Source organism: Callorhinus ursinus, unplaced genomic scaffold, assembly GCF_003265705.2.
Source record: "Callorhinus ursinus isolate GAN/ISIS: 27379988/994484 unplaced genomic scaffold, GSC_fseal_2.0 scaffold88, whole genome shotgun sequence".
Lineage (NCBI taxonomy): Eukaryota > Metazoa > Chordata > Mammalia > Carnivora > Otariidae > Callorhinus > Callorhinus ursinus.
The window spans coordinates 862,087-890,029 of record NW_027397150.1 but is presented as its reverse complement, the minus strand read 5'-3'; the positions used below and the strand labels follow the sequence as shown (position 1 = coordinate 890,029).

The window sequence follows — 27,943 nt, the reverse complement described above, 5'->3', positions numbered from 1 at the left end:
TACCCTGCATAACTGCTTCTCTCCTTCTTGTCTTTTCTAGCGGAAGCAGAAGGAGATCCAGGCCATGAAGCGCCAGCTGACCAAGATCGAGGATCTGGGAGACAGCTTGGAAGAGGCTCTGGTCCTGGACATCAAGTATAGCACCATCGGGCTGGCCCAGCAGTGGGACCAACTTCACCAGCTGGGGATGCGGATGCAGCACAACCTGGAACAACAGATCCAAGCCAAGTACTGCAGACGCGTGACCAGGGCTGGGCAGGGTGTGCATGGGATTAGGTGTCAGAACTTAGCCCCAGGGGCTAGAGTTGGGAGTACTGGATAAAAGAGCTGCTTCAGAGATGGTACACACATTATCTCTGGAATCAAAATTCCCTTTCTCTTTTCTGTCCCACATGATGAATATTCCTTTTCATTTGGGAGTCTATTATGAAACAGGAGACCATGCTCCCATCCCCCTAAAGCTATTCACCACTCAGTTCTCAGGGTCCCTTCACCATCTTATGCGATCTCTTCACGAAGTCATCCCTTTTGTAAAAGTTCCTCTCAAATGTCTAGAATGCAAGAAATATTCAAGGTGTAGAGCCAGAAGAGCAGAATTCACTTGTTTTTCTTTCTAAATAAATTATATCAAAGCAGCTTTAGGTCTTGGTAATAATGGCAGCATTATTTTTTTTTTAAAGATTTTATTTATTTGACAGAGAGAGACAGTGAGAGCAGGAACACAAGCAGGGGGAGTGGGAGAGGGAGAAGCAGGCTTCCCGCTGAGCAGGGAGCCTGATGCGGGGCTCGATCCCAGGACCCTGGGACCATGACCTGAGCCAAAGGCAGACGCTTAACAACTGAGCCACCCAGGCGCCCAATAATGGCAGCATTATTGTCTTAACTGGGGATTGGCAAACTTTTCCTATAAAGAGACTGATCATAAATGTGTCAGCCGTGGTGAGTCATGTGGTCTCTGTTGTTAACTACTCACTTGCTGTCGTAGAGAGAATGGGTGATTGACGGCCCACAAATTCATGAGTGTGTCCATGTTTTAATAAAATTCTATTTATGAACACCGGAATTTGAATTTCATGCAATTTTTATGTTTAAGGAAACACTTCCTCTTTTGATTATTTTCAACCATATAAAGAGGTAAAAACTGTTCATAGCTCATTAAACTGTACAAAAGCAAGCGGCAGACTAGGTTTGGCCCATGGGCTATAGTTTGCCAACCCCTGAATCAGATGACCTGAGCAGCATAACATCCACTAACATCCCTCTCTATTCCACATGGCGTGTCTTCTGCTATTTTCCTGTTTTATTTCGTGGGCTAATCATGTTTTCCTTTTCAGAGACACCATAGGTGTGAGTGAAGAGACACTAAAGGAGTTTAGCACAACCTATAAGTGAGTGTGACTTCACAGTTGATCGGTTCTTTGTTTTCCAACCCGTTCAGAATGAATCTCCAGACAGCTAATTTTTCCCCCCTCAGTGTTGGCATGGTAGGATCTTAAATGAAGAGCTAGATCTGTTAATTAGCTGCAAGGCATGGCTTTTAATATGCCTATGAGATTCCTGAAAATACATTTCTCTCATGCTCAACATTTTACTGTCTTTGCTCCATTCGCTGGGTTAAAAATAGTTCAGAAACAGAGGCAAGCTCCCCACTTGGTTCTCTGATGACCTGTGACATGTTAAAGCCTCAGCTGACCCAACAAGAACTGTTCTTTTCTGTTCTACTCTGGTTCTGTATTGAACTTGATAAAATGTTTTTGTTCTTCAGACATTTTGATGAGAATCTGACAGGGCGCTTGAGCCACAAAGATTTCCGGTCCTGCTTGAGAGGGCTCAATTATTACTTGCCCATGGTGGAGGAGGATGAACCTGAGCCCAAGTTTGAGAAGTTCCTGGATGTCGTCGATCCGGGGAGGTAGGAAGAAGACCAAGAGCCAGACCGTAGTAGGGAATGGGATTTAGAGAAACAGGCACAGAGAGTAAAATGATCCATAAAACATGAAACCAGTTCCTCCTGAGAATAGGAAGATACAGACTACCATAAGTGGGCAGGTTTTGGTGCCCTTGCAGGATTATCTCAGAAGTTCACGGCACCAACTCCAACTCAGGCACAGGCTCTGTAATTTGCTCAATTCCTGGTTTCTGTCTGATCTATGAATCTCAGCTCATTCTGAGAATGGACCTGGAGAGAAAAATCCTTCCATGTGTATAAGGTCCTAAGGAGACCTAGATGATTTGGAGGCCAACTGATGGGAGTGGGGTTGTATGCTTCTGGGGATGGAGTACAGTCCTGGAGGGATCCCGTCACTGTTAGGGGTGAAATCTTTCTAATGCCAAGGATGACAGAAGACCAGAATCGGAGGTCTTCAACTCAACTTGAAAAGCTTGACGTGCCTGGGGACAGGTGCTGATGGAGACTCCCAGGCTGTGGGGAGAGTCCGGCCAGAAGGCTCATGTGGGCACGGAGGCTGGGGCTTGAGAAGCAGCGTTTACTTCGCTGCAAGGGCATGAGGAGTGGGGTCAATGTAGAGGTTGCAGCCCACAGTCTCAGAGAAGGGAGCCCATTTCTCCCACAGGAAGGGCTATGTCTCCCTGGAGGACTACACTTCATTCCTGATCGACAAGGAGTCAGAGAACATCAAGTCCAGTGATGAAATCGACAATGCTTTCCAAGCCCTGGCAGAGGGCAAGGCCTATATTACCAAAGAGGACATGAAGCAGGTCAGATTCCGGTTGCGTCTAGTGTCACTGTGCTCTCATGGCAATCCACATTGCGCTTGTCTCGGGCCTGGCTGCCCAGCATTGGCAACTACCCTTCCCACCCACCTTTGTTTTGTTTTTTTTTTGGCTCAGACATTGTCCTGCACGAGTTACCCACTTGCTTTGCTTGCCACTTCATTTTGTGTTGTCCCAGCTTGAAAATTATAGTCATTCTCTGATGACCATACGGGTCAATTCCAAATCTGAAAATCAATTTTTAAGGCTATTTCTTTTCCCATTTCTTGAATAACCCAAATTTAGGGAATAGAATAAAGTGTGTAGTCCAAGTGAGATGAGACTCCTCAGGTAAGGGCTGAGTTGAAAAGATGAGCTGGTCTTACTCATTAGAAATTACAGACTTCTGAGAAGGTCTGTGATGGGAATAGGGTTGGCTGCGGCTTCCCCATTCCTCTGCCCTCTGGGTCCTGTGTTTGGAGCATATTGCCAGCCCCAAGGAGCCAGCTATTTTTAACCCCTAAGACTGTATCTCTTTCTGTTTTGTTTCAGGCCCTAACCCCAGAACAAGTGCAATTCTGTGCCTCACATATGCAGCAGTACGTGGACCCACGAGGCCGAAGTCACCTCGCTGGCTATGACTATGTGGGTTTCACCAATTCCTTCTTTGGCAACTGATAAGCAGCTCTTCCTGGATCATAGAAAATCTTGGTGTGGTGGGAAGTACTGGGGGAGGAAGGAGACAGCAAATATGGCAGAGGGGGGAGATATGTGTGTGTGTGTGTGTGTGTGTGTGTGCGCGTGTGTGTTTATTACACTTATTAGAGCACCTGGAAAAGCCTCAGGCTTGGGGGATATAAGGCATTCACAGAACTGGGGGAAAGGAAGCATCACAGGCTTATTTTGTATACAACCTGTCACTACTCAGGGGCCAAGCTCTCTATTTTTTATTTGTTGGGTTCTATGCATCTATATTACTTTGTTTTGCTTTGATTTTAGAATAAAATATTTCCTTTTTAAAAAAAAGTTCATTTTTTTAAGTATTTCTTTTTAATAGGGCAATGTGAAGTCAAATGGTACTGACTTACATGAGCTTCTGTATTTCTGAGAATCATTCTGTTCTCTAAACACGGGCAGCTAATCACACCACAAACAAGGGTCATGGCAGGATGGATAAAGTCCAAGATGAGTTACAAATGGTTTCTCTTGAGTTTTGAAACGGATGTAAATTCTTACGTTTGAAAATGAAGATACTTGACATTCTGGAGAACCCCAGTATTTTATCTATAGAAGAAGAAGAAGACCAGCCCTGTGTTCTTCTCAATCTGCCCCTTCTCTATACTTCTCCATTAGGCTGGACGCCATTAGTCTCAGGACCGCAAGACGGTGGCAGGGCAAAGCTTCCTTTGTTCTCCATGGCCCCACATTCACGCTTACGTTTTAATGTGATGAAAAGAAGGTGTGATTTCCTTCTGCCTCCTACTAGACTAAGAGTTAATTATTTACAAAATGAAGAATTAAGAAAAGAACAAGAAGAGGGCTGCTGTCTCCTAATGCTGGCGTTCTGCCTGGACGTGTAAGTCAACAGTGTCGTTTGCCGGCGAGAATCCTTTGGTCACATCTCTGCCTTGTGTGGGACTGCTGGTATCCTGCACCATTTCCGCTGCCAGCCCCTGGACATTACCACCTGTTTACCACCGTGTCTCAGTCTCGTCCTTTGCACAAAAGGTAGTCCTTCCACAGTCAGGGACATGTTCTGCCCCAGGAGCCAATTAAATGAATCTTGGTTAAAACTAAAAAGCTGTCTTTACTGCTAATAATGTGTAAGTGTTTTTTTTACTGATTTTTGCTTCAACAGTTGGATCCTATTGAACCTGACAATCAAAAGTATTTAAAAAAAAAACTTGATTATGAGTTACCAAGAATGGTTGCAGTTGAAAAAAAAAAAACCATAACCCAGTAGATGATCAAAAATCAGTATAATTGATATCACACTTATCAAAAAGTATAGAGAATCTAACACATGTTTGCTTGTAATAAGCAAAGGCAAAGGTGAATATGGTTGCATTCTCCTTCCAACCCCTTCCAAGTATCTACAAGGCCTAAATCAGATTATTAGGCATGTAATAAGCCAAGAAATGCTCTTTCAGGCAAAGAACCGTTAGCATCTTATGAAAGAGACTGAATAACTCAGAGACAAGAGAAGATAATATTTATCTGAAGAATCAACAAAATGCCATACGAAGATGACCCTGTTGGTATCAAATACAGCTAGCCCCCTCTGAAGTCACACCCTGACCACCTAGGCACACAAACAAAAATGGAAATGCAGAAACAGCATACATAATTTTGTTGGGTCTATAAATATTCAACTTTTAACAATTAGAACTCTTATCAAGTGTCCCTCGTGATCTGTAGCTAAGTTCTTCCTAACTGATACTAATCTTTTCTTGACCTTCTGTTCACTTACTTTAACCTGGAACCCCTGACTTATTCTTACTAATTCTTTTTCTTTACAATCTATAGATTGGAACCTGTTTCTGAGCCCCAGCCCTACGGCCACATCCCTGAGTTTTCTCATGATCCCTGCTGCTCGATTGTGTCTCCAAAACTCTTCCACTCCTAAAAGAACACTCACCTTTACTCTTAATGGACCTCTCTGACCCCAGACATTTGCCAGGAAGTCGTCGGATTTCTGTTTCCTGTATCGGGCCAGTTTCCCGTTATGGAATCCACTCAAGGCCCAGGACCTAGACCCACCTTCCTGCTTTCTCCAGTCAGATGCTGTGCCAGACACCAGTCCTTTACCCTGCCTGTGCAGTGAAATCATGAAATGCAAGATGCTGGACACTACTGGCCCCAGCTTCCACCAACATCAACGGGGCCACAAATAGGGCAACCCCAAGTGTCGCTGTCTAGAAACTCCAAACAACACCCGATGGCTATATTGAGTGCTCTGTGTGGGGCACTCTCTGTTCTGAAGACTATATTAGTCTTCACCTAAAAAGCCCTGTAAAACAGATACCACTCTTGTTCCATTCTGCATCTGAGAAATGGAGCCGCAGAAAGGTGAAGAAACTCACTCTAGGTCACACGTCTAAAATGTGGCAAGACTTTAACCTCAGGAAATTGGACACCAGAGCCTCCCATCTTCATGGGCTGTCCAAGGGCCATGAGTTGGGCACATGTGGTCCTGCTCACATCAGAGGAGCCTCTGCTGTGTGTGTGTGTGTGTGTGTATGTGCACGTGTGCGCATACACACACACACGCACCCACATGCATGAATGTGCGCCTAGGAAGGACAGGTTGTTCCTTGTAAGCACATGGTCACTTTTTAACCAAGGGAGGGAATTTGAATCACCTAGTGAGATATTGTGAACTATTTCTTCCTGTCCTCACCCCAGATCAATTGTGGCTAGGTCTGTAGGGATGGCTCCCAGGAACACTTGCTCTGAAAATCACCCCCATGTGATTTTTATGCCCTTTCAAACTTAAGACTACTACATTTGGAAGTTAGAAGCACCTTTGAGTATTACTTAGCAATTCTTGGAACATCTTTACCCACTGCTGCTCAGTGTGCATTTAGGGAATGTTATGCTACATGGTCTGAATCGATTTTAGAAATGAATTTGCTCAGATAGCCTCAGTGCAAAGGGGAGATTCGTCCCAGTCTGTATAGTGATGAGGATCTGAGAGTACATAGCATTTCTCTGAGACCCAGGCCATTTCTGCCATCTGACTAACTGTCATATCTCTCCCCAACCTGTTCTCTTCTCTGGGTTCTGGCTTCCTTCCTCCCAAATTTAGTTTCCACAAAGTTGTAACTAGAGGCTGTGTTTCTTCCCTGAAAGCATGGAAAAATATGGATTCCTATTTGAAAAAATTATCCCCCAATATAAGTTCTCTCTTTCAAATTGTGCCCCACTGCTCACTCATTGCTGAATTATGTGAACCCTGCCTTTTCAGAACCTCTTCTGTTTATAATTTTCTTCGGCTTCCAGCCCCACTATCCATGTTCTGGTCTCTGTGTCTTTGTTTAGGATGATGGCAATGCATCCCTTACTGATCCCTTGCCTCTGTTTTCTCTCTGCTGAGCTCTGTCATCCTCTCTGCTGCTGGATTAATCTTCCAGAATCGGTTCCCAGATGCTACTCTGCTCTCTGCTCAGAGGTTTACTCTCCCTACTGAAGGGATCAAGTCTGAAGCAAGGTATTGAAACTGCTGTCTGCAAGAAGTCTTCACCCAAACTGACTTAGCATCATTTGGGACACATTTTCAGTCCCTCTGGACAACTCACTGCACTTGGAAACAGGCCTAGATTGCCTTGCCACTGAGGCTTTCGTTATTCTGTTCTCTCTGTCAGAATATACTTTCTTCCCACTTAACTGCATTCAAGACTTACCCATCATTTAACAAATTCAAGTACTACCTTAGACATGAAGCCTCTGATTCTCCACTGAGATTAACCTCTCCCTAAACTAAAAGCCAGTATCACTCTGCTTAGCACGTTAACAATAAATCAGCTGACATGTATTAGAAGATCATTATGATCCAGATATTGTGCTAAATTCTTTGCACACATGGTTCTGTTTAGTAAGCAATGCAAAACTGCAAAGTTACAGCCATTTTACAGATGAGAACATGGGGGTTGAGACCTAGCATCACACAGTAAGTTACAGGGCCTCTGTTCAAACTCCTGCGTGGACAGCTGCGTGGATTCATTACACTTTTACTTGTCCCTAAGAATGCCTGTGCCGTGCACGACATACTGCGGGTGGAAAGTGTACTACATAGGAGAGCGTGTCCACAGCAGATCCCACAGAACAGTGTCCATGCTAGGGAGTCAAACAAACGAGGAGGCTCTCAACTCCCAAGGTTGTGAGGCCATCATAGAGCAATGACGAGTATCAAAGAAAATAGGAAACCTATGTCTTCTCTGAGATACAATCTACCAACTGGGAGAGCCAACGACAAGGAAGAGCACAAAGTGACAATGAGTCAGAGATAGAGAGGACAACGATATTAAAAAAAATAAAGATGAAAGACATGCCATGGAGGAGAGAAAACAACCTACCTTTTCCTTGAACAGAGCATTCACACTAATCCATCAAATGGATTCCCACTGAGTTTCAGATCTTGGAAGAGCATTATAGGTAGGAGAGTCTAATTATGCAGTAATTTAAAAATCTCTACTGTATCCTTGATAGGGCTCCAGCCAGGCCTGCTTTGAACTTGAGCAGGCCAAACTGCTCTCATCTCGTTCAGCGGAGCTGGAAAATTCTTAACGAATTGGGCTTCTGTAGTGGTGGCATGAAGGCATGAAGTGAGGCTGAAAATGGAAATTCAGATTCTGAGCCCAGCGTGAGTTAAGCACAGTGAGCAGAGTGGGAAACCCTTCTCCGTATTTCCCAGCAGCCCCAGGGAAGTGCAGGCAGCAGGATGGGGCTCTCCCAGGGGGTTGGGGGAGGGACAGCTTTGATCTGAAACCCCGAGTATCTGGCCCATCGGCCTGGGTTCCTGGTCTCAGTCCAGCCTACGCAGAAGAGACTGTCCCACTGGGCGAGCCTTCATCTTCTACAAAGCAGTCTCCCTCGGAAGGCACTTCTCAGGGCTGTCTGCACGGCCCGATTCCTTAGACTGTAAACAATGGGGCTGAGGGGAGGGGTCACCACAGTATAGGTGACAGCAATAAGCCGATCCCGCTCAAGAGAGTAACTGGCTTTGGGCCTCAAGTACATGAAGGAGGCACAGCCGCGGTGGACAACGACCACTGTGAGGTGCGAGGCGCAGGTGGAGAAGGCCTTCTTCCGCCGCTCAGTGGAGGGGATCTGCAGGATTGCTGTCAGAATGTAGGCGTAGGAGATGGTGACGAAGGGGAAAAGCTCCAGGAGGACCAGCAGGCTAAGCATGAGGATGCCCAGCTCACTGGGGCCCATGTCCCCGATGCCAGGCTCAGCACTGGAGGTGTGTCACAGAAGAAGTGCTGGATCTCATGGGAGCCACAGAACGGGAGGTGGAAAAGGACCAGGGTCATTCCCAGCCCAAAGCGGGACCCACTCAGGAAGGAGGTGCCAACCAGCTGGGCACAGGAGGTAAGATTCATGTGGCTGGCATAGTGCAGCAGGGCACAGAGGGCCACATATCTGTCAGAGCCCATGCTGGCCAGAAGGAAGCAGTTAGGCAGGCCCACAAAGCAGAGAAGAACATCTGGGCAGCACAGCCCTCGTAGGAGATGGCCTGGCCCCCCATGATCAGGCTGGAGAGCATCCAAGGGATGATGCCCAACGTGTAACAGATCTCAGAGAAAGACAAAGGAAAGGAAGAGGTACGTGGGGGTGTGCAGGTGGCTGTCCAGGCTGATGACCACAGTAATGAAGACATTGCTGGTCAGGGTGACAAGACACAGAGAGAGGAAGAGTGCAAACAGCAGGAGCTGCAGTTCCCCAATGCTGGAGGAGCCCAGGAACACAAAACCCTTCCAGGTGGTTGCGTTGGCCATGGTGCCTGGCCCATCCTGAGCGGCACCCTGATAGATGTGTTGGTCCCTTCCACCTTGCCAGTAGATGCCTAGCTTCTTTAGAAGGTAGGATGGGGTGGATTCTCATTTCTTTGTGCCTGTTGTAACTCCAAAAGAAAGCTCTAATGTAGACAGCCACCTCTGAAAGGTATTCATAGCATTAGACACACAGACGTGTGGATCCATTCTCACATGCATGTAGGTACATGTACAAAGTCACGCAGTGCGCACACATGTGCCCACAAACACACACGACTATGCCGATAGACATGCATACCACATATAAAGTGCTCATACAGAATCATGCACATTTCACACATCCAAAACTCTGTGTGCTGCACATTTGCCACTGACGACCATATCTACAAATACATCAGATGTGTTATAAATGCATATCTTTTTTTTAAAGATTTTTTTTTTTATTTGAGACAGAGAGAATGAGAGAGAGAGAGAGAGCACATGAGAGGGGGGAGGGTCAGAGGGAGAAGCAGACTCTCCGCTGAGCAGGGAGCCCGATGCGGGACTCGATCCAGGGACTCCTGGATCATGACCTGAGCCGGAGGCAGTCGCTTAACCAACTGAGCCACCCAGGCGCCCAAAATGCATACCTTTTGAGACAGCACATAAATAAGTAGATTGTGCACCACACATCTATTCATACCAACATCATGCATACGCCCACACGTGGACACATACTCATTGCCTGTTAGAACATGACGTGGGGTGGCTTGTTGGATATTATTTTATCGGTCAGGTGACAGCCAAGACTAGAGAAAAAGTGCCTGAGTCCTAACCTAACATTCTTTCCCCCAAACAATGACGACTCTTCTCGGACACTTTGGGACACGCACTCCCATGAACAGGGAGCTCTGTAACAATCCCTTGTCTGTGCTGCCCTCCCCAAAGTCTCTTCCATGTGAGTCCATGCCGAGCACGGACAGAAGCATTAGACTCAGGGAAGTGGTGGACCCTTCAGTGCACAGATCCGCTGTCAGGCCGTGCTGCGGCTGGGAGACTGGGCAAGGGAGGGCTCTCCACTCACCCAAAAAGGCTCACGGGGAGGAGAGTTCTGCTTCTCAGCAACCATGCTCCAGATGCCTCCCACCACCCTGCCTGCAGGAGAAGAGACCTGAGATCCATCTGACATGTCTCTGAGCGAAAAGGTGATGTTCCCAAGTGATACGAGGACAGCTTCTACACCTGTGGCCCCAGGGGGTGAGTCATCTCTGCTTCTATCAAAACAGCTTCTCTCTCTGAGGGGCCCCAGTCCCCGTGGGCGCTGTTTCAAGAGGCACCTCCAACTGTACCTATCATTAGCTGTAAATATTCTTTTGGGAAAAGCAGAAGAGGAAATGTGAACGAAGAGATGCTAGGATCATGATTTAAACAATAATTTGATTATGTGCTAAATAATTATATTTATTATTTTCACATGTTAAATCTCTTTTAAAACTTAAAATGAGCTGGTTAGCCTGGTGATGGGTATTAAAGAGGGCACGTTCTGCATGGAGCACTGGGTGTTATACGCAAACAATGAATCATGGAACACTACATCCCAAACTGATGATGTAATGGATGGTGATTAACATAACCTAATACAATAAAATTTTTAAAAAACTTAAAAAAATAACTTAAAATGACCTGGTAAAAAGGGCTGACAATTGCATTTTATAGAAGAGGAAATCGAGCCTGATAAGAGTTTAAGTGACCCATCCAAGGCCACAGAACTCAGATTCATGCTTTTTAAAGTCTCCCTGTAAGATGTGTAATAAGAGCACAGGAATTCACCTTCCCCTGCTGTTGTCTCAAGAGCTGGAGATGACCGTCTCCAGAGTGCACCCAGTTTCAAAGGCACACACACTCACGTTCACATACTGAGAGCACCCTCATTGCCCAGCCTTACCTTCTTCCCACCTCCTCATGTGTCCACTCCACTTCTTTCAGACACATCCTTTTATTTTACTTTTTTAAAGATTTATTTATTTCTTTTGGAGAGAGAGAAAGCGAGAGAGCAAGAGAGCAAGTATAGCGCGGGGGGGGGGAGGGAGAGTCTCAAACAGACTCCCTGCTGAGTGCAGAGCTCAAGCTCCATCTCACCACCCTGAGATCATGACCTGAGTGGTAATCAAGAGTCGGACACTTAACTGACTGAGCCACCCAGGCACCCCAGGCACATCTTTTTTTTTTAATTATTATTATGTTATGTTAATCACCATACATTACATCATTAGTTTTGATGTAGTGTTCCATGATTCATTCTTTGCATATAACACCCAGTGCTCCATGCAGAACGTGCCCTCCTTAATACCCATCACCAGGCTAACCCATCCCCCACCCCCCTCCCCTCTAGAACCCTCAGTTTGTTTTTCAGAGTCCATCGTCTCTCACGGTTGGTCTCCCCCTCCAATTTCCCCCCCTTCATTCTTCCCCTCCTGCTATCTTCTTCTTCTTTTTTTTTCTTAACTATATTGCATTATTTGTTTCAGAAGTACAGATCTGTGATTCAACAGTCTTGCACACTTCACAGCGCTCACCATAGCACATACCCTCCCCAATGTCTATCACCCAGCCACCCCATCCCTCCCACCCCCCACCACTCCAGCAACCCTCAGTTTGTTTCCTGAGATTAAGAATTCTTCATATCAGTGAGGTCATATGATACATGTCTTTCTCTGACTGACTTATTTCGCTCAGCATAACACCCTCCAGTTCCATCCACATCATTGCAAATGGCAAGATCTCATTCCTTTTGATGGCTGCATAATATTCCATTGTATATATATAAACCACATCTTCTTGATCCATTCATCTGTCGATGGACATCTTGGCTCTTTCCATGGTTTGGCTATTGTGGACATTGCTGCTATAAACATCGGGGTGCACGTACCCCTTCGGATCCCTACATTTGTATCTTTGGGGTAAATACCCAGTAGCCCAGGCATATCTTTTTAAAAGCAACTTTACCTTTTATCTTCTTTCCACAATATTGTAATAACTGTACCTGTATCTTTTCAGTCCATCACTCAGATTGTCCTGAAACTTGAAAAGGTCCGGAAAGTCCAGGGTTAATCATGCTTTCTAACTCTTCACTCAACGTGCGTTTTCCCCTAGTACGCTAGCAGTGTGATTCTGCACCTCCAATACACATTTTCACCACCCATCCGCTGATTCAGTAGAAACGGTAATGATGATTGTTAATGTGTATTCAATGCCAGACATTTTGCTGACCTCAATAGATGAATTGAACACTTACAATATTTAAAGATTTTTATGATTATACGTTCTTTTAGGATGAGAAAACTAAAGCCCAGAAAAATTAAATAACTTACTGAAGATAACACAGCCAGGTGGCAACAGAGTAAGAAGTGGACTCCAGAACGCTTCTCTTAACTACCATGCCTTTTATGGTAAACTACATCAGTCAGAAGATGAGCAGAGATGTGGAAATATAGAGTCATATTAGTACAACTGTTGGCTTTCTAGCAATTTTTCTTGTGCTACTGTTTTATCTGTTGATCTAGAGATGATAGGATGCATTTTTAACTTAACCCACTCTACTTAAACTAAATATTGAATTATTTACAGTAAGATATAGAAAAGTTGCAATGACATAGTTGCATTTACCTAAATCCACTAACAACATTGTTACAATTTTTAAACGGGCTTTTGCCTTTTTTTAGAGAAATTTAGAGAATACGTGTATATGTGTGTATAATCTTTCTATTTAACCTCACATTCACCATGTTCTTCATTCTCTCCTGTGTATCCAAGTTACCATGGGTTTCATTTTCCCTCAGCTTTCCCTTAGTGTTTCTTAAAGTGCATACTTGCTAGCAACTATCTTCATGTTTCTTTATCTGAAAATTTCTTCATTTTGCCTTTATTTGTGAAACATAGTTTTGCTGGATAAAAAATTCCTAGTCAATAGGGTACTTTGTTTCATCTTTCCGTATGCCATTTGCAGGGTCTCTGTCTTCCCTAGTTTCTGATACCAATACTGCCATCAATGACGTCATCTTTTTACTCCAGGTAACAAACATGTCAAATTCCTCTGTTGTTTCAATGTGTTCTCTTTACCTTTGGCTTTCACCAATTTGAGAATGATGTTTTTACACGTGCTTTTTCTTACTTGTGATTTGTTGAACATCTTGACTTCGTACGTTATTGTCTTCCACCACATTTGGGAAATTTCCAGCTATTATTTCTTAAAATGTTTTCTTCCTCTTTATCTTTTCATTTCCTTCTGTATTCCAAACATTGGACTGCTTGATATGGTCTTGAAAATCTCACAGAATTGATTCATTTTAATTTTATTTTTTTCTTCTTCAGATCAACTTATTTCTATTGATTTATTTTCCAATTCATCAGTCCTTTCTTTTATCATCTCCAAAATGCTGTTGAGCCTATTTCATGAAAAACCTATATTCCAGCAATATGTAAAAAGAATAATTATTCATGACAAAAGGAATTTATTCCAAGAATGCAGGACTGATTTACTATTTGAAAATGTTAACATAATTCACCAAATTAGTCAAACAAATGAAAAAAGGTAATCTACTCATCTCAATATTTGTACAAAAATTATTTGTAAAAATCAATATCCACTGATGGTTTGTTTTTTTTTTTAAAAAAAAAACTCTGTTTCTATTTAAAACTAAAGCCAATATCCTAACTTTTTATGAGGTATTGCTCTTTTCCCTAGGATGAACACTTTGGCCATTCTATACAACATCATACTGGAGGTCCAAACCAGTGTAATAATGTAAGAAAAAGATATAAAAGGCAATGATTTGAAAGGGATGATAAAACCCTTCATTGGCAAATGACATGACTGAGTACCTAGAAAATCTTACTAAATCTACAGAAGGATTACAAACCTAATAAGTATATTTAGCAAGTTCTCAAATCAATTGTTTTTCTTTATTTTAAAAATAAGAAATTACATTTTTAGATGTCAATTTTAATAGCATCAAAACATAGATGCTTAAAATCAACACAGAATTAAATTTAAGACAAGATGAGGAAGTACTCTCTACTTTAAAATTCTAAACATTAACGAGATAAGATTAAAGTAAATCTAAATAAATGAAGACACATAAAATTTCATGGATAAAAAGGTTCAATACTGTAATTTTGATTTCCCAAATTTATGTATAGATTCAATGTACCTCAGTAAATAAACTCAAACAGGATTTGTGTAGAAATTGGCAAACTAATTCTAAACCTTATCTGGAAATGAAAAGATCTAAACAATCATATGAGAGATTCGAGTGAATTAAACACCTGAGTTCAAAATTACTATAAAGTAACAATAATGAAAACGGTGCTAAAGGCAAAAAGGTAGGTATATAGATCAACAAAAAATATAAAGTCCAGAAACAGTCACATGTATATCCAGTACCATCAATTTCCATAAAGATGGCCTGTACAAATCAATGAAGAAAGTCTTTCCAACCGATGGTGCTGGAATGACTGCATTTCAGTATAAGAAAAACAAAACAAAAATAAAAACAATCCTCACTTCATTCCATACACATAAATTATCCCAGATGAGGTGTAGACCTAAATGTCTAAAAGGAGAGAGCAACCTAAAGAATACACAGAAGAGTATTTTCATTACCTTGGGGTAGGCAGAGAATTTTTTTAGGCAGGAGACAAAAATGCATAGGCATAAAAAATTGATCAATCAAACCACAAAAATTAAGCTTCTGCTTATCAAAGAGCAGATGGCAGAGCAAAATGGCAGAATAACTTTTTAAGAAAAGCCAATTTGTACTAAGCTAAACAGAGAGCGAGTAAGCATATGGCCACGCAAAGACTTGTATAAGTGTTTTATCTGCTTAATTCGTAATTTGAAAAACTTAGAAACAGCCCAAATGACCACGAACATGTGACTACATAAACAAGTTGTGGAATATTCATGCAATGAAACAATACCCGGAAATATAAAGGAATAAACATGTAACACCATGGGAAATCTCAAAAGCATTCCATCGAGTAAAAGAAGCCACAAGCAACACAGTTCATACAATTTGTTTCCATTTATGAATTTAAAGAACAAGAAAGTTTTATAATGGTTGTGGGAATCACCTCACTTGGGGCCCTGCAGCTCTGATTGGAAAAAAGCACAAAAGAACTTCCTGAAATGATGGAAATGTTTCAGGTCTTGAACTCAGACTTGATTAGTTATGAAAATACAAATTAAAAAACACACTCCTGGGCGCCTGGGTAGCTCAGTGGGTTAAGCAACTGCCTTCGCTCGGGTCATGATCCTGGAGTCCCGGGATCAAGTCCCGCATCGGGCTCCCTGGTCAACGGTGAGTCTGCTTCTCCCTCTGACCCTCCCCCCTCTCGTGCTCTCTCTCTCTCTCTCTCTCTCTCATTCTCTTTCTCAAATAAATAAATAAAATCTTTAAAAAAAAAAAAAACAACACACTCCTGAATGACCAATGGGTCAGAAAAGAACTCAAAAGAGAAACAAAAAAAATATATATCTTGCCACAGACGACATGACGAAACTTAGGAGATGCATCAAAAGCACTTCTAAGAGGAAAGTTGATATTGATAAATAACCTACATTCAGGAGAAAGAACGATCTCAAATAAACAACTAACTTCACACCTGACAGAACTAGAAAAAGAACACATTAAACCCAAAGATAGCAGGGAGAAGGAAATAACGAAGATGCGAGCAGAAACAAAGACTAGAAAAACAATACAAAAGGTCAATAAAATCAGCAGTAGGGGTGTTTGTTGTTTGTTTCTTTGTTTTTTTTTGGGGGGGAGGGGGTCTGATTTGTGTTTCCAGGTGATTCCAGCAGCTCTAAGACTGGGAAATACAAGGCAACAAGAAAACCCAGGAAAATTGTCACCATACCGTTCTTTGGGCCGCAAAGTCCCTAGCTGTTCTTGTCCTTTCCAGCGTTCAGATATTCTTCTGTGTGTTTTATGAATAATGCCCAGAGTTTTCAGTTGTATGAGGTGGGAGGAATGGGGAAGGTCTTTCTACTCTGGTGTCTGGAAGTAGAAGTCCTATTGTTGTCAGCTAGGTTTTATCACAGAATTTCCTAAATTGAATGAATGAATAAAATAAGACAAAATCAGAGAGGGAGACAAACCATAAGAGACTCTTAACCACAGGAAACAAACTGAGGTTTGCTAGAGGGGTGGGGTTGGGGGATGGAGTAACTGGGTGATGAGCATTAAGGAGGGCATGTGATGTAATGATACTGGGTGTTATATGCAAGTGATGAATCACTGAACTCTACCTCTGAAACTAATGATGCACGATATGTTCACTAATTGAATTTAAATAAAATAAGTAAGTGAAATGAATTAAGTCTGTAACCCCAACCTTTTCAAAGTTAGGTAAATAGAGGGATAAATAGATAGACAGCTAAAACATGTAGGAGGCTGAGAGGATTTTAATGAAAATCTACTGACCAAGGTGATTGAAATCCATAGTGTTTTCATTTTCCCTAAACTTCTGAATATATGACCTTTTCTATTAGGCAATGTGGTTGAAAGTAATAGATAAACAATCATAGCTGACAATCGTTTTATAACAACTGGAAAACCCTATTATGATAAGCTTTCAGAAACTGAGAAATTGCATGTTAATGATAGACAATGAATATTTTTTCAAGTCAAATAGAGTCCATATCATTGTTTTTGAGAAAGTAGGAAAAAAAGACTGATAAAATTATCCTCCAATATAGTATTAAAAATAACTTTTGATGATAGACCATTTGGCTACTAATGAACTATAACTTAAAAGAAATTTTTAAAAAATTGAGTAGCTCTGCTTTTCTTAGAAAAACTTTTTTTTGGAATAAAATTAATCCCGAGCTGTCTTATTTTAGCAAAAAGAAATATTATTCATTGATATATAAGGTAACTTTTAAAGCACTACTTTCATGCAGGGATAATTTTACATTAAAATTTTAATTTTCACATTTAATCAGATTTTCTCTTGTATATAAAATATGTTAAAAACATTTAAAAAATCAACCTGTAAATCTTTTTTTGCAGAGAAGTATAAGGTGATCAAGCAAAAACTTATAAACAAATAAATAAATATTTATGTACATATATATCAGAGAAGTTCATAGAGAAAAATAAAAGATATAGTTTAAAATGGAAGATCTAAGATAGCAAATTACTGTTGCATCTAAATTCCATTGAATACATTTTTTAAAAAATGAGTTATAGGAGTGGCATTAAAACATCAATATATGCAATATGGAATTTTATATATAGGGAGATTTTATATATGTGTGTGCATATATATTTGTTTATCTCCCCACACAAAGAAACAGAGGGTGAATCTAAAGGGCACTGCCCCAGTGGACTGTAAGGGCAGAAGGAGACGGGCTTGTCACTTCCATGATGGCTAAGGAGTGAATGCAGGGTGAGGTTTCCCACACAGAACTTGTATGGTTTGAACTTCCTACAGGCACCCCAGGAGAGAACACCAGGCTTTTTTATCAGCTTGCCCAGCTGTGTGGCAGAAGGGGAAGAAGTAGGAGTTGAAAGGTTTAAAAGCTGTCAGAAAACCACAAAGCAGAGTCAGGCTCTTTAATAGCTTCTGCCAGTATCACACTGTCTTGATTAATGCAGCTGTATGGTAGGTGTTAATACTGGATGGAATGATTTTCACTTGATTCTTCTTTTTCAGGAGTGTTATAGGTATTGCAGAACTGGTTACTTTCCATATAAACTAGAATGTGTTTGTCATTCTCTACAAAAACAAACAAACAAAAAAGTCTTTCTGGGATTTTGAGAGGATTGCATTAAGCCTCTAAATCAACTTGGGGATCAATTTTATTCTTTTTTTCTAGGTTCTTGAGATAGGAATTTACATCATTATTAGAGACCTCTCCTCCTCTCTAATAGATGCTTTAGCTGCATCCCACACATTTTGATGTGTTGTAATCTCATTTTGATTCAGTTATATAAATTATTTTTTTTTCCTTACAGATTTCCCCAATGACCATGGATTGCTTAATATTGTTTAATTTCCATGTGTTTATAGATTTTCCTATCATCTTTCTGTTCTTGATTTCTAACTCGATTCCATTATGGTTAGAGAACCATATGCCTGTCCTCTGTATGATTTCCATCCCTTGAAATTTCTTGCAGTTGAAGAGGTGTTGGGGATGGAGCGCACTTGTGATGAGCATCGGGTGATGTATGGAAGTGTAGAATCACTATATTGCACACCTGAAGCTAATATAACACTGTATGTTAGCTAACTGGAATTAAAATAAAAACTTAAAAAAAAATTCTTGTGGCTTGTCTTGTGGCTCAGGATATGATTTTTATTGGTGTCATGTGGAGGGTAGGTTACCCCCTAGGCTCAGCTGGTGATGCTGATGTAGGTGGATGGTGTAAGGGGGAGGGGTCTGACACTGCAGGTGCAGGCAGGTTAGGGTCCCCACTGCCATTAGTGTTAGGTCTCCCTACTAAGTCCCTGCTGGGCTTCCCCTTTCTTGGTTCTTTGCCTGAGAGAACAGCCTTAGCTTGCATTTATTTATTTATTTATTATTTATCTATCTATATTTTTATCTATTTATTTATTTTCATTTTGTTTCTGCCTTTGCCTGTGGACATATTCAGATTGCAGGTTGCAGGGCTCTCCACACCCCGATCCAGAACACACTGCGCATAAAAAGAAATCCTTGCAAGCCTGCTGTGGTAGTGTTCTTCAAGTGTTGAGGTCCTGGGCCAGCCCATTGTCTCTGTTTCATCTTTACAAGTCACATTTAGGATTGTTGAGTTATTTCCAGGTTTTTTAGTTGTATTTAGAGGGGAGTGCTGAGAAATGTGAATATAGACCATTTTGCCTGGAACTTGAATAGATCAAAGTTTCTAAGAAATTGGTAAACTACTTTCCAAAATTGTGAACTATTTTATAGCTTTTATATTCGCAAAAATAGTGTATGAGTTACACTTCTTCCAATCCTCACCCACACTGGTGTAGCCAAACTTCTTTTTTTAAAGACATTCAAATAGTTGTGCAGTGGAATCAAATTGTGTTTCTATTTTGTATTTCCTAATGACTGATCACGGTGAGCAACTTTTCAAGTGCTTATTTCCCATTTGTGTATATTCTTCAAATGTTTTTAAGATCTCATTGCCAGGGCGCCTGGGTGGCTCAGTGGGTTAAGCATCTGCCTTCGGCTCAGGTCAAGATCTCGGGGTCCTGGGATAGAGTCTCGTGTTGGGCTCCCTGCTCAGCAGGGAGTCTGCTTCTCCCTCTTTCTCTGCTCCTCCCCCCCATTTGTGTTCAATCTCTGAAATAAATAAATAAACTTAAAAAAAATCTCATTGCCATTATATTTATACATCTGTACATATACATGCATATGATTCTTCTGAAATATATTTATTTAATCAATTTTGTGTCATTACATAGTTAGTTGCAAGTGCTGGACTACAACAACACATTATATTCTTCCAGCAACTGGAATCCCAGCCTTCTTATTTTGCGGTCTTTCCCAACACTCCTCCATGGCTCCTCCTCTGACCACTCTGCTCCAATTTGTCCTGTCTTGTCTGAGCAGTTTCAGCCCTTGGCACACAACAGTGCTGTTCACTTTTCATTGGCTCTATCTTCTTTCCTCCATCAAGGTACAAATTCCTTGTTAAGAAGAGCCCATTCCTTCTCAGAGTAGTCTTCAAACATTGTTGAGCCCTTCCCGAATACCCAGGAGAGGAGCCGGTGATGAGAGGGTGAAAGTGTCGGGGAGGGGAGGCATCAGGGATGCGCCTCCCTCCCCTCTCTGCCAAAACAAAACTTGCGAGTTAGCGTGGACAGAATATGAACTCTGCAAGTTTTAAATCCCCAGAGATTCCCAGCAGAGTTTTACTAGTCACAAGTTACACAAAGCCCTGTGACTAATTAGAGAAAATTAAAAAGTTGAGTGAGCAAGTTCTCTTGCTCCCTCTGATGAAAGGAGAGAGGAATCCCCGAGGGTCTCCTAACCAGAGCCAAACCTCCAGAGCGGAGGAAACTCAGGCCCTCATGATGATCAGACCATATCTCTAAACTGGTAGAAGAAAAGGTTCTTAACCACTGTGATTTAGTGAGTGGTATAAACAGAGCATAGCTCATGTGGCCCAGCCTCACAACTCGAGTCGGAAGCTCTACGCCACAGGAAGCTGAAGCTTGCACAAAATCAGGGCCCTTTCCTCACTCTCCAGCTAGGGAAACTTAGACCCAGAAGGTTCACAGACTTCCCAAGGTCACTAAACTAGCAGTGATAAAGTTAATGCAAACTGTTAGACCGATGACTTTTCTAGTAAGTGGATCTCTGTCTCTTCTGAGTGAAGAACAAAGCATGCTTCCAACAATGTGAAGACCATCGTGGAAGAATATAAGCCTAACACTGAATTGGCTTGGGGCCCTGATAAAATACACAAAGTAGGAAACTCTTGTAGATGATTTGACTCTGATTTCCTCACAATTAATTGTCCCTGCATTTTCTTCCAATTACCATTTCTTTGTGACTTTGGAAAGGGTGTGTATTTCTTTTGTCAGTGGATCCATATTCCAAACTAAATTTGATACAAGTTGATTTAGGGCTAACTTCAGAGAGAGGTGAGGGTAGGCTGGGGCATGATACCCTCACCCCACTACACATACAGACATTCAGAATATGTCAGAGTACGGGAGGTCCTGAAATTCACCCTCTACTACTGACCGTCACCAAGTAGGCATTGAGCGCACCATCAGGTAAGAATTAGGTAAGGAACGACCTGTCTTAGAATATGTATTGCTGATTCTTTGCATTTTCAAAATGCTTCTGAATTTAATGATGGATTTGAACACAAGCCCTCTGGGCTGTTTAGGAGGGGATATGGTATATCGTGTGAAATCAGGCTGTTCTGCAATTGGTATGTTAGAAAGAGTTTGAGGGGCACCCGGGTGGCACAGTCGGTTAAGTGTCTGACTCTTGGTTTTGGCTCAGGTCATGATCTCAGGGTCATGACCCCAGGGTTGTGAGATTGAGCCCTGTATCAGCTTCCATGTTCAGCATGGAGACTGCTTAAGCTCTCTCTCCCTCTGCCTCTCCCTGCACCACTCCCTCCCACCCCATTCTCTCTCTCTCAAATAAATAAATAAATCTTTAAAAAAAAAAAAAAAAAAGAAAGAGAAAGAGCGAGCTTGAGTTCTGCACCGAGGACACCAGGTACTAAAAACAACTTGTTTTGCCCATCTATTCTCCCCCTCACCCCACTTTGGGGTACTTAATTATTCATCTTTTAGTTCCCCAATCCAATTGCTCTTCTTCAGAGTTAAGAGTCATGAGAACTAGGAAACTTTAGTGCTCTCCTGAGGCAGGAATTGTTCACAATGGCTTATCGATAAGCGGAAGGGTGTATGGGACCTAGTATTTCTGGGAGAGGAGAAAGTCGTCCTATCCTGAGAGCTTCCGGAAGTTGTTTGCAGGGGAAAATAGAACAACGGGCTGAAAGTTTGGGTGTGGACACACTAAATTTGGAATCTAAGGAGGTTTGCGTAAAATGCCTCGTAAGGAAGCCCGAGGATCATTTAGATAAGCCCCTCCTAAGGTAATTGCCTTAGGCAGGAAGACAAAAAAAAAAAACCAAAAACAAAAACAAGAAACTCTAGTCTTCTTTTGGGGAGATAATTACCCACAAATAGCAGGAGCAGGTGTGGATACAGTGAGAGAAAATGGGAAACAGGAAAGGAGAAAGGGTGGTGGGAAAGACTAGACACATGGTTCTCGTGTGGCCAAGGATGAAGAAAAGTCTCGTCAGGTCTAAGAGGACAAAAGAATCAAGGAGCTCTCTAAGGAGATTCCAAAGGGCTGTGGATTATTTCTGCAGCCTTTAATAATAAAAGTTTATCATTATATGACTATATTTATTTTATTTATATTTATCTATACATGTTAAAGTTATATAATTATAATTTAGACCATTTTCCTACAGCCTCTTTTGACTGTCAGTGACCAGCTCGATTCTGTGGACAGAAGGCTTAACCTTAGCCTGAACCAAATCTAATTAAGAGTGGAAAGTCATGCTCAGCACGCTCTGCAATGCTAACAACAAAGTAAAAGGGAAACTGTTTATAGATTCAGCACTCTCTTTGATAACTAACCTATCCAAGCAACATGTATTGGGAATCATTACCTTCTTAATACATTTTATATTAGCACTGTGAGAAATACAGAAATCTGTGACTGATAGCCTCTTTCCTCAAGGAAAAAGCATTGATAAATGGAAGGAATATACAGTTAAACTCAAAACAGTTGGATCCTAGCTACAAATGTGCCACTTCATAGACACAACTATCTTATTTCTAGAATAAGTAAAATAATCACAACCGCCATGCACACTCCACAGTTGTGCCATGTGCTTCACATTTTCTTTTGTCAAGAATAAAACCAATAAACATTACAAGGAATTTGGCAAAACGCAGACCCTATCAATGCTAGTTATTAAATATGTTGACATGTGGGAAAGGAAAAACAATAGCTCAATATAGCACAACACTGAGGGAATGTGTTAAATATAAGAAAAGGCAGCATGTTGTAGAAGTTAGAGGAGGATGAGATTAAATCAGACGCAGAATTATCGAAGAATTCACAGAATCTCTAGCATTTATCTTTTTTCAGATGCTAGGCTTGGCATCGAAGAAATGGGCAAATTTTCAGCTGCTACCTGCAATGTGCTTGCATAAAGGGTCTTTTTATTAATACCATCCACGGACTCTAATTAATCACTTTTAATCTGAGGGCTTCTGGAGTAGCCTCTCTTCCCTCTCCTCAGAGTAGAGGGAAGGGAGCATATTCTTCAATTTCTTTTAATATTTCAGGACCTAAATGTCTTCTCCAAGAAGTGATAATGACTTTGGGCTTCCCTGCAATTATAAGGCATTGTCCGAAAGGGGTCCCCAAATTCCTAACAAACCAATTATCAACCTTCACTCGTTAGATATTTACAGACAATTTATATGTGGAAGTTGCTTTGTCAGACCCTGACTCTGTGTATTAACTACTTGGTAGTTTTTTTAGTATTCAGAGTCTGATCAAATCTGGCTCACCTAATGCACCTGCATTTCCTTTATATGGATATCAATTAGAATATTTTTCCCCTCATTATATTACCAGCCAGTAAAGTCCTTTTAAAAAATAAGCCAGAATGAGGGGGGCTGGGGGGATGGATTAGCCCGGTGATGGGTATTAAGGAGGGCACGTACTGCATGGAGCACTCGGTGTTATAGGCAAACAATGAATCATGGAGCACCACATCAAAAACTAATGATGTAATGTATGGTGATTAACATAATAAAATAAAATAAAATAAAATAAGCCAGAAGGCATCTCTGTCACCCAATAAGTGATCAGGAATTGGTCACTGAATAAAGGTGTAACAAGTGAGTTAAAAATTAGGAAAACACGTAGCCTATATACACATGGTGTTTTGCTAAATTAAATGAAAAATCAGTCAGTAATTATAATTCTGATCATCTGTCTTATTCACAGCATAATTTTTCAAAGAATAATGGAGAATGGAATATTTATTTGTTGTTTCTTTCAGATTTCAGACATGCAAACAATGAAGGTCAACCAGACAACCCTGAAAGAATTCATTCTTGCTGGCTTCTCCGTGTACCCACATGGGCAGATATTCCTCTTCGTGGTCTTCCTTTGTCTCTACCTTCTCACCCTCACAGGTAACCTGGCCATCATGGGTCTAACTTGGGTGGACAGATCTCTCCACACCCCTATGTACCTCTTCCTTGGTGCCCTCTCTTTCTCTGAGACCTGCTACACACTGACCATCATCCCCAAGATGCTGGCAGATCTGCTGACTCAGAACAGAAGCATCTCAGTCACGGGGTGTGGCTTGCAGATGTGTTTCTTCTTGGGACTCGGTGGCACCAATTGCATCGTCCTCACCTTGATGGGATATGATCGCTTTCTGGCCATCTGCAACCCTCTCAGGTACCCACTGCTTATGACCAATGTGGTGTGCGGACAACTTGTGGCCTCTGCCTGGGCTGGAGGCTTCTTTATCTCTCTGATAGAGACTGCACTGATATTCAGGGCCTCCTTCTGCAGCCCCAACCTTGTCAAACACTTTTTCTGCCACATGCGGGCAGTGGTGAGGCTCTCCTGTCCAGACAGCGACCTTACAGAATCCATTGTGACGGTGATCTCAGTGTCAGGTTTGATGGGCACCTTCCTGCTCATCGTCATCACTTACGTGTTCATTCTTTCCACTGTCTTCAGGATCCCGTCAGCCAAGGGCAAGCGGAAGGCTTTCTCTACGTGCGCCTCACATCTCTCAGTGGTCGTTGTCCACTTTGGGTTTGCAGCTATTGTCTATCTGAAACCAGAAGCCTCGGGAGGAGATGACACACTCATGGCTGTCCCTTACACGGTCATTACCCCTTTCCTCAGTCCCCTTATTTTCAGCCTCAGGAATAAGGACATGAAGAATGCTTTAAGAAAGGTGCTTGGAAAGAGGAGTTTCTTGAATAAATAATCTTGGATTATTGTTGCATGACTGACTGTCCCCCAATGTCAGTAGGCATTTATCCTGTGACATCAGGAAAAGCCTGTGCCATCTGCCTTTTTCCAGATTGTCATGTAGGAATCGAGAGACTGAGTCTGGGAACTGAAGCATCACAAACATTTACTTAGTTTGTTAAGAAAGTTGTTCAACTACTCGTACTTCTACTGGCTGCTCCTGGCTTCTGCTGGTCAGCCTCTGGGCATCCCGCATCACTGATGGAAGGGGAAAAGCAAGAAGAGTGTAGAAGGAAAAAATAACCATTGTGACCACAACACTGAGAGATGTTTAAAAGTATCTAAAAATATAATGGCTGAGGAGTTTTTCTTGGCAACGTTGTGAAACATTGCGCTGTGCCTCCCAGGAGATAAGCCATTTCTAGTAGGTGATACACTATGTAGAAATCATCAACTGTCTATTCGTGCATATCTGGATTGATATTATCTCTATTTGTTAAGTCCTATGCCATACTGATGACTGAAGGGTTGTTTTTTTTTTAATATTTTATTTATTTATTAGAGAGAGAGAGGGAGAGAGAGAGGGAGCATGAATGGGGGGCGGGGCAGAGAGAGAGGGGGAAAGAATTTCAAGTGGACTCCGAGCTGAGAACAGAGCCTGACTCGGGACTTGATCCCATGACTCTAGATCATGACCTGAGCCAAAATCAAGAGTCAGATGCTTAACTGACTGAGCCACCCAGGAGCCCCTGATTACTGAAGGTTTTTTAAAAACACTGTTCATGACTGTGTCCTTCCAGTGACAGTCTGATGCTCCCTTCTGAATATACAGGATATCTTGGAGCATTGATCCATCAAGGGGACAGAGTGTGTCCTACGACTGGCAGAGTCCATGGATGAGGGCTGGAAATAACCCCATTTTCTTTAAGATGATGATATTCAAAAGTAAATGTTAACACACACACACACACACACACACACACATCATGCTATCGAAGGGTTTGACAGTGGCAGGTATTTTGGATAATTTCGGCAGACATATAATGTGTAATGAAGGAAACCAGATGAACAAGCATGAGATCTTGATATCACCAAGAAGACTTAGAATGAGAAGCACTGTGGAGGTTATTTCACACAAGAGTAGCAAGTGATCTTATGGAATATTCAAAAACACGAGCCTCAGCAATTTTCGGAATCCTTTGCTCAGTTCTGCTGTTAACCAAATCTGTGCCTTCTCATGATGGACATAACCTTTGTATTAGGGTTTGTACACCTTTGTACATCGAACATATGAAAAGTATAGGGGCAATGTCTGAACTCCATTACTTACAAGGATATTATAAAGATAAATGAGATAACAGACGGAAAATATTATGAACACACATCGATTACGGTTACCTCTTGTCACGACTCTATTTTCTTCCCTGGGACCATTCTTGTGGCACGTGTGCAGGCAGAATACGCACCCTCTTCAATTGTGGCCACTTCCCCAATGACAAGTGTTTCCTCGACTTTTGTTCCACCCCTGAGAATGGATTATCCAATCTAGGGAAGCCATAAAATCTTGGAAATAGATGCTAACAATTTACCCACTCATGGTGGGTGTAAAAAATATGATGAAGCCTAGACTCAAGTTCCTGAACTTGAATTTGGACCAATTAACTTGCATATACCTGATATGGTGACTGGGGCAGACATTGCTAGTTGCCCATTCATTGTCGAGATAGAAATAAGTAACTAAATGGGAACTGGAAAATACCTGTATGTTTAAAAAGCAAGAAACACACTTCTAAATGCATCATGAATCAAATAAAAAATCTTACGAATACTAGAAAAATGATTTGAATTGGACAAGATGGAAATACTACAAGTCAAAGCTTATGGGATATAGCTTTTCAGTATTCAGATGGAAATATAGGGCTTCAAAATGCATATTAAAAAAGTTCACAGGCTGAAGATTAATAACCTGAGCATTCATCTCAAGAATTTGGGAAATGAATAATTAAATGAACACAAAAATATTATAAAGAAAAAATGAATGGATAAGAGCAGAAATTAATTAAATAAATATACAGTACAGTGACTCAAAAAGTCAAAAAGTTGGAATATTGAAAATATCAATGAATCATATTATTCTCTGGTGAGACTGATGAAGAAATAAAGACAGGACATATAAATAAACAATGATGGGAATGAAAATTGGGGCATTTCTCAGGTCATACCCACATAAAAGATAAGAGAATGTAGTGAATGACTTCATGAACAGAAATTTGAGAACTTACGTAAAGTGGGGAAATTCCTATAGGACACATATTAAAGCTGACATAGGGAAAACAGCTATTTAATTCTCAAGAAATTGAATTTTAATTCATATATTCCACATTAAAAACAAACAAACTAACCAACCTCTGGGTTGGTTCACTAGCTTTACTAGTAGATTCTGCCAAAATTTTAAAGGGGAGGTTATGCCAAACTTGCCCCTAACGTCCCATGGGACAGAAAACAGTAAACTCCCCAACTCATCTTTTGGGCCAGTACGATGTAGAAACGAGATCTTGAAATCTCACTCAGGAGCATAGACTCAGACTCTTAAGTAAAACTCAAGTTGGATTTAGTCCAGAAATGCAAGATTGGCACATTTGAAATCAATCAATATAATTTACCATGTTATCAAAATAAAGGATATTAATTATGTAATTATTTTAATTGATGAAGAAAAAATTTTTGACAAAATTTAATATCTATTCAGGGGATGAATAAGACAGGTTAACATACTAGGAACTTAAAGAAAGCTCCTTAAGCTCATGAAGCTATTGAACTTCTTTTGTATCTGAGTATAGGTTGACACGAGACGTTACACGGGTTTCAGGTGTCCAGCATCGTGGACACCTGACAATTGGCCTCTCACTTGGTGGTGAAACAGGTAAATGAGTCTGTGCTAAACGGCTTCTCCCATCATGTCTTTGCCATCTTATTCCAGACAGTGAAGTGAGTCTATGGCCATACCACCCTGAATGCGCCCGATCTCATCCAGACAGTGAAGTGAGAAAGGAGCAAAAGGCAGAAGGATATAAAGGAAGAAAACTAGTCAGTTATCATGAATTATAAAATTTCATATGTTAGAAAAATCCAAAAATAGTCTGCAGACCAGTCATTAGAATTACCTGCAATATAGGGCTGGGGACAAGGCACGTAAATGCATCCACTG

At 41.5% G+C, this 27,943-nt stretch overlaps 2 protein-coding genes and 1 pseudogene across 2 annotated transcripts in view; 2 read left to right on the top strand and 1 right to left on the bottom strand.

Moving 5' to 3' along the window:
- SPTA1 (spectrin alpha, erythrocytic 1) overlaps positions 1-3,705 on the top strand; it is a 78,040-nt gene extending 74,335 nt beyond the window's left edge. The window contains exons 48-52 of the mRNA XM_025860726.2: positions 41-228; positions 1,335-1,388; positions 1,766-1,912; positions 2,574-2,718; positions 3,265-3,705. Coding sequence (XP_025716511.1) covers positions 41-228; positions 1,335-1,388; positions 1,766-1,912; positions 2,574-2,718; positions 3,265-3,390 — 660 coding nt within the window. The 3' untranslated portion in view covers positions 3,391-3,705. The remainder of the gene's footprint in view (positions 1-40; positions 229-1,334; positions 1,389-1,765; positions 1,913-2,573; positions 2,719-3,264) is intronic.
- Positions 3,706-8,280: 4,575 nt separating this feature from the next.
- LOC112814903 (olfactory receptor 10Z1-like) lies at positions 8,281-9,212 on the bottom strand (annotated as a pseudogene).
- A 14,552-nt stretch (positions 9,213-23,764) lies between these two features.
- Positions 23,765-24,751, top strand: OR10X1 (olfactory receptor family 10 subfamily X member 1). Its single transcript, XM_025860663.1, has one exon. It carries the CDS (start codon positions 23,765-23,767, stop codon positions 24,749-24,751), a length of 987 nt encoding a protein of 328 aa, XP_025716448.1.
- Positions 24,752-27,943: the final 3,192 nt, after the last annotated feature.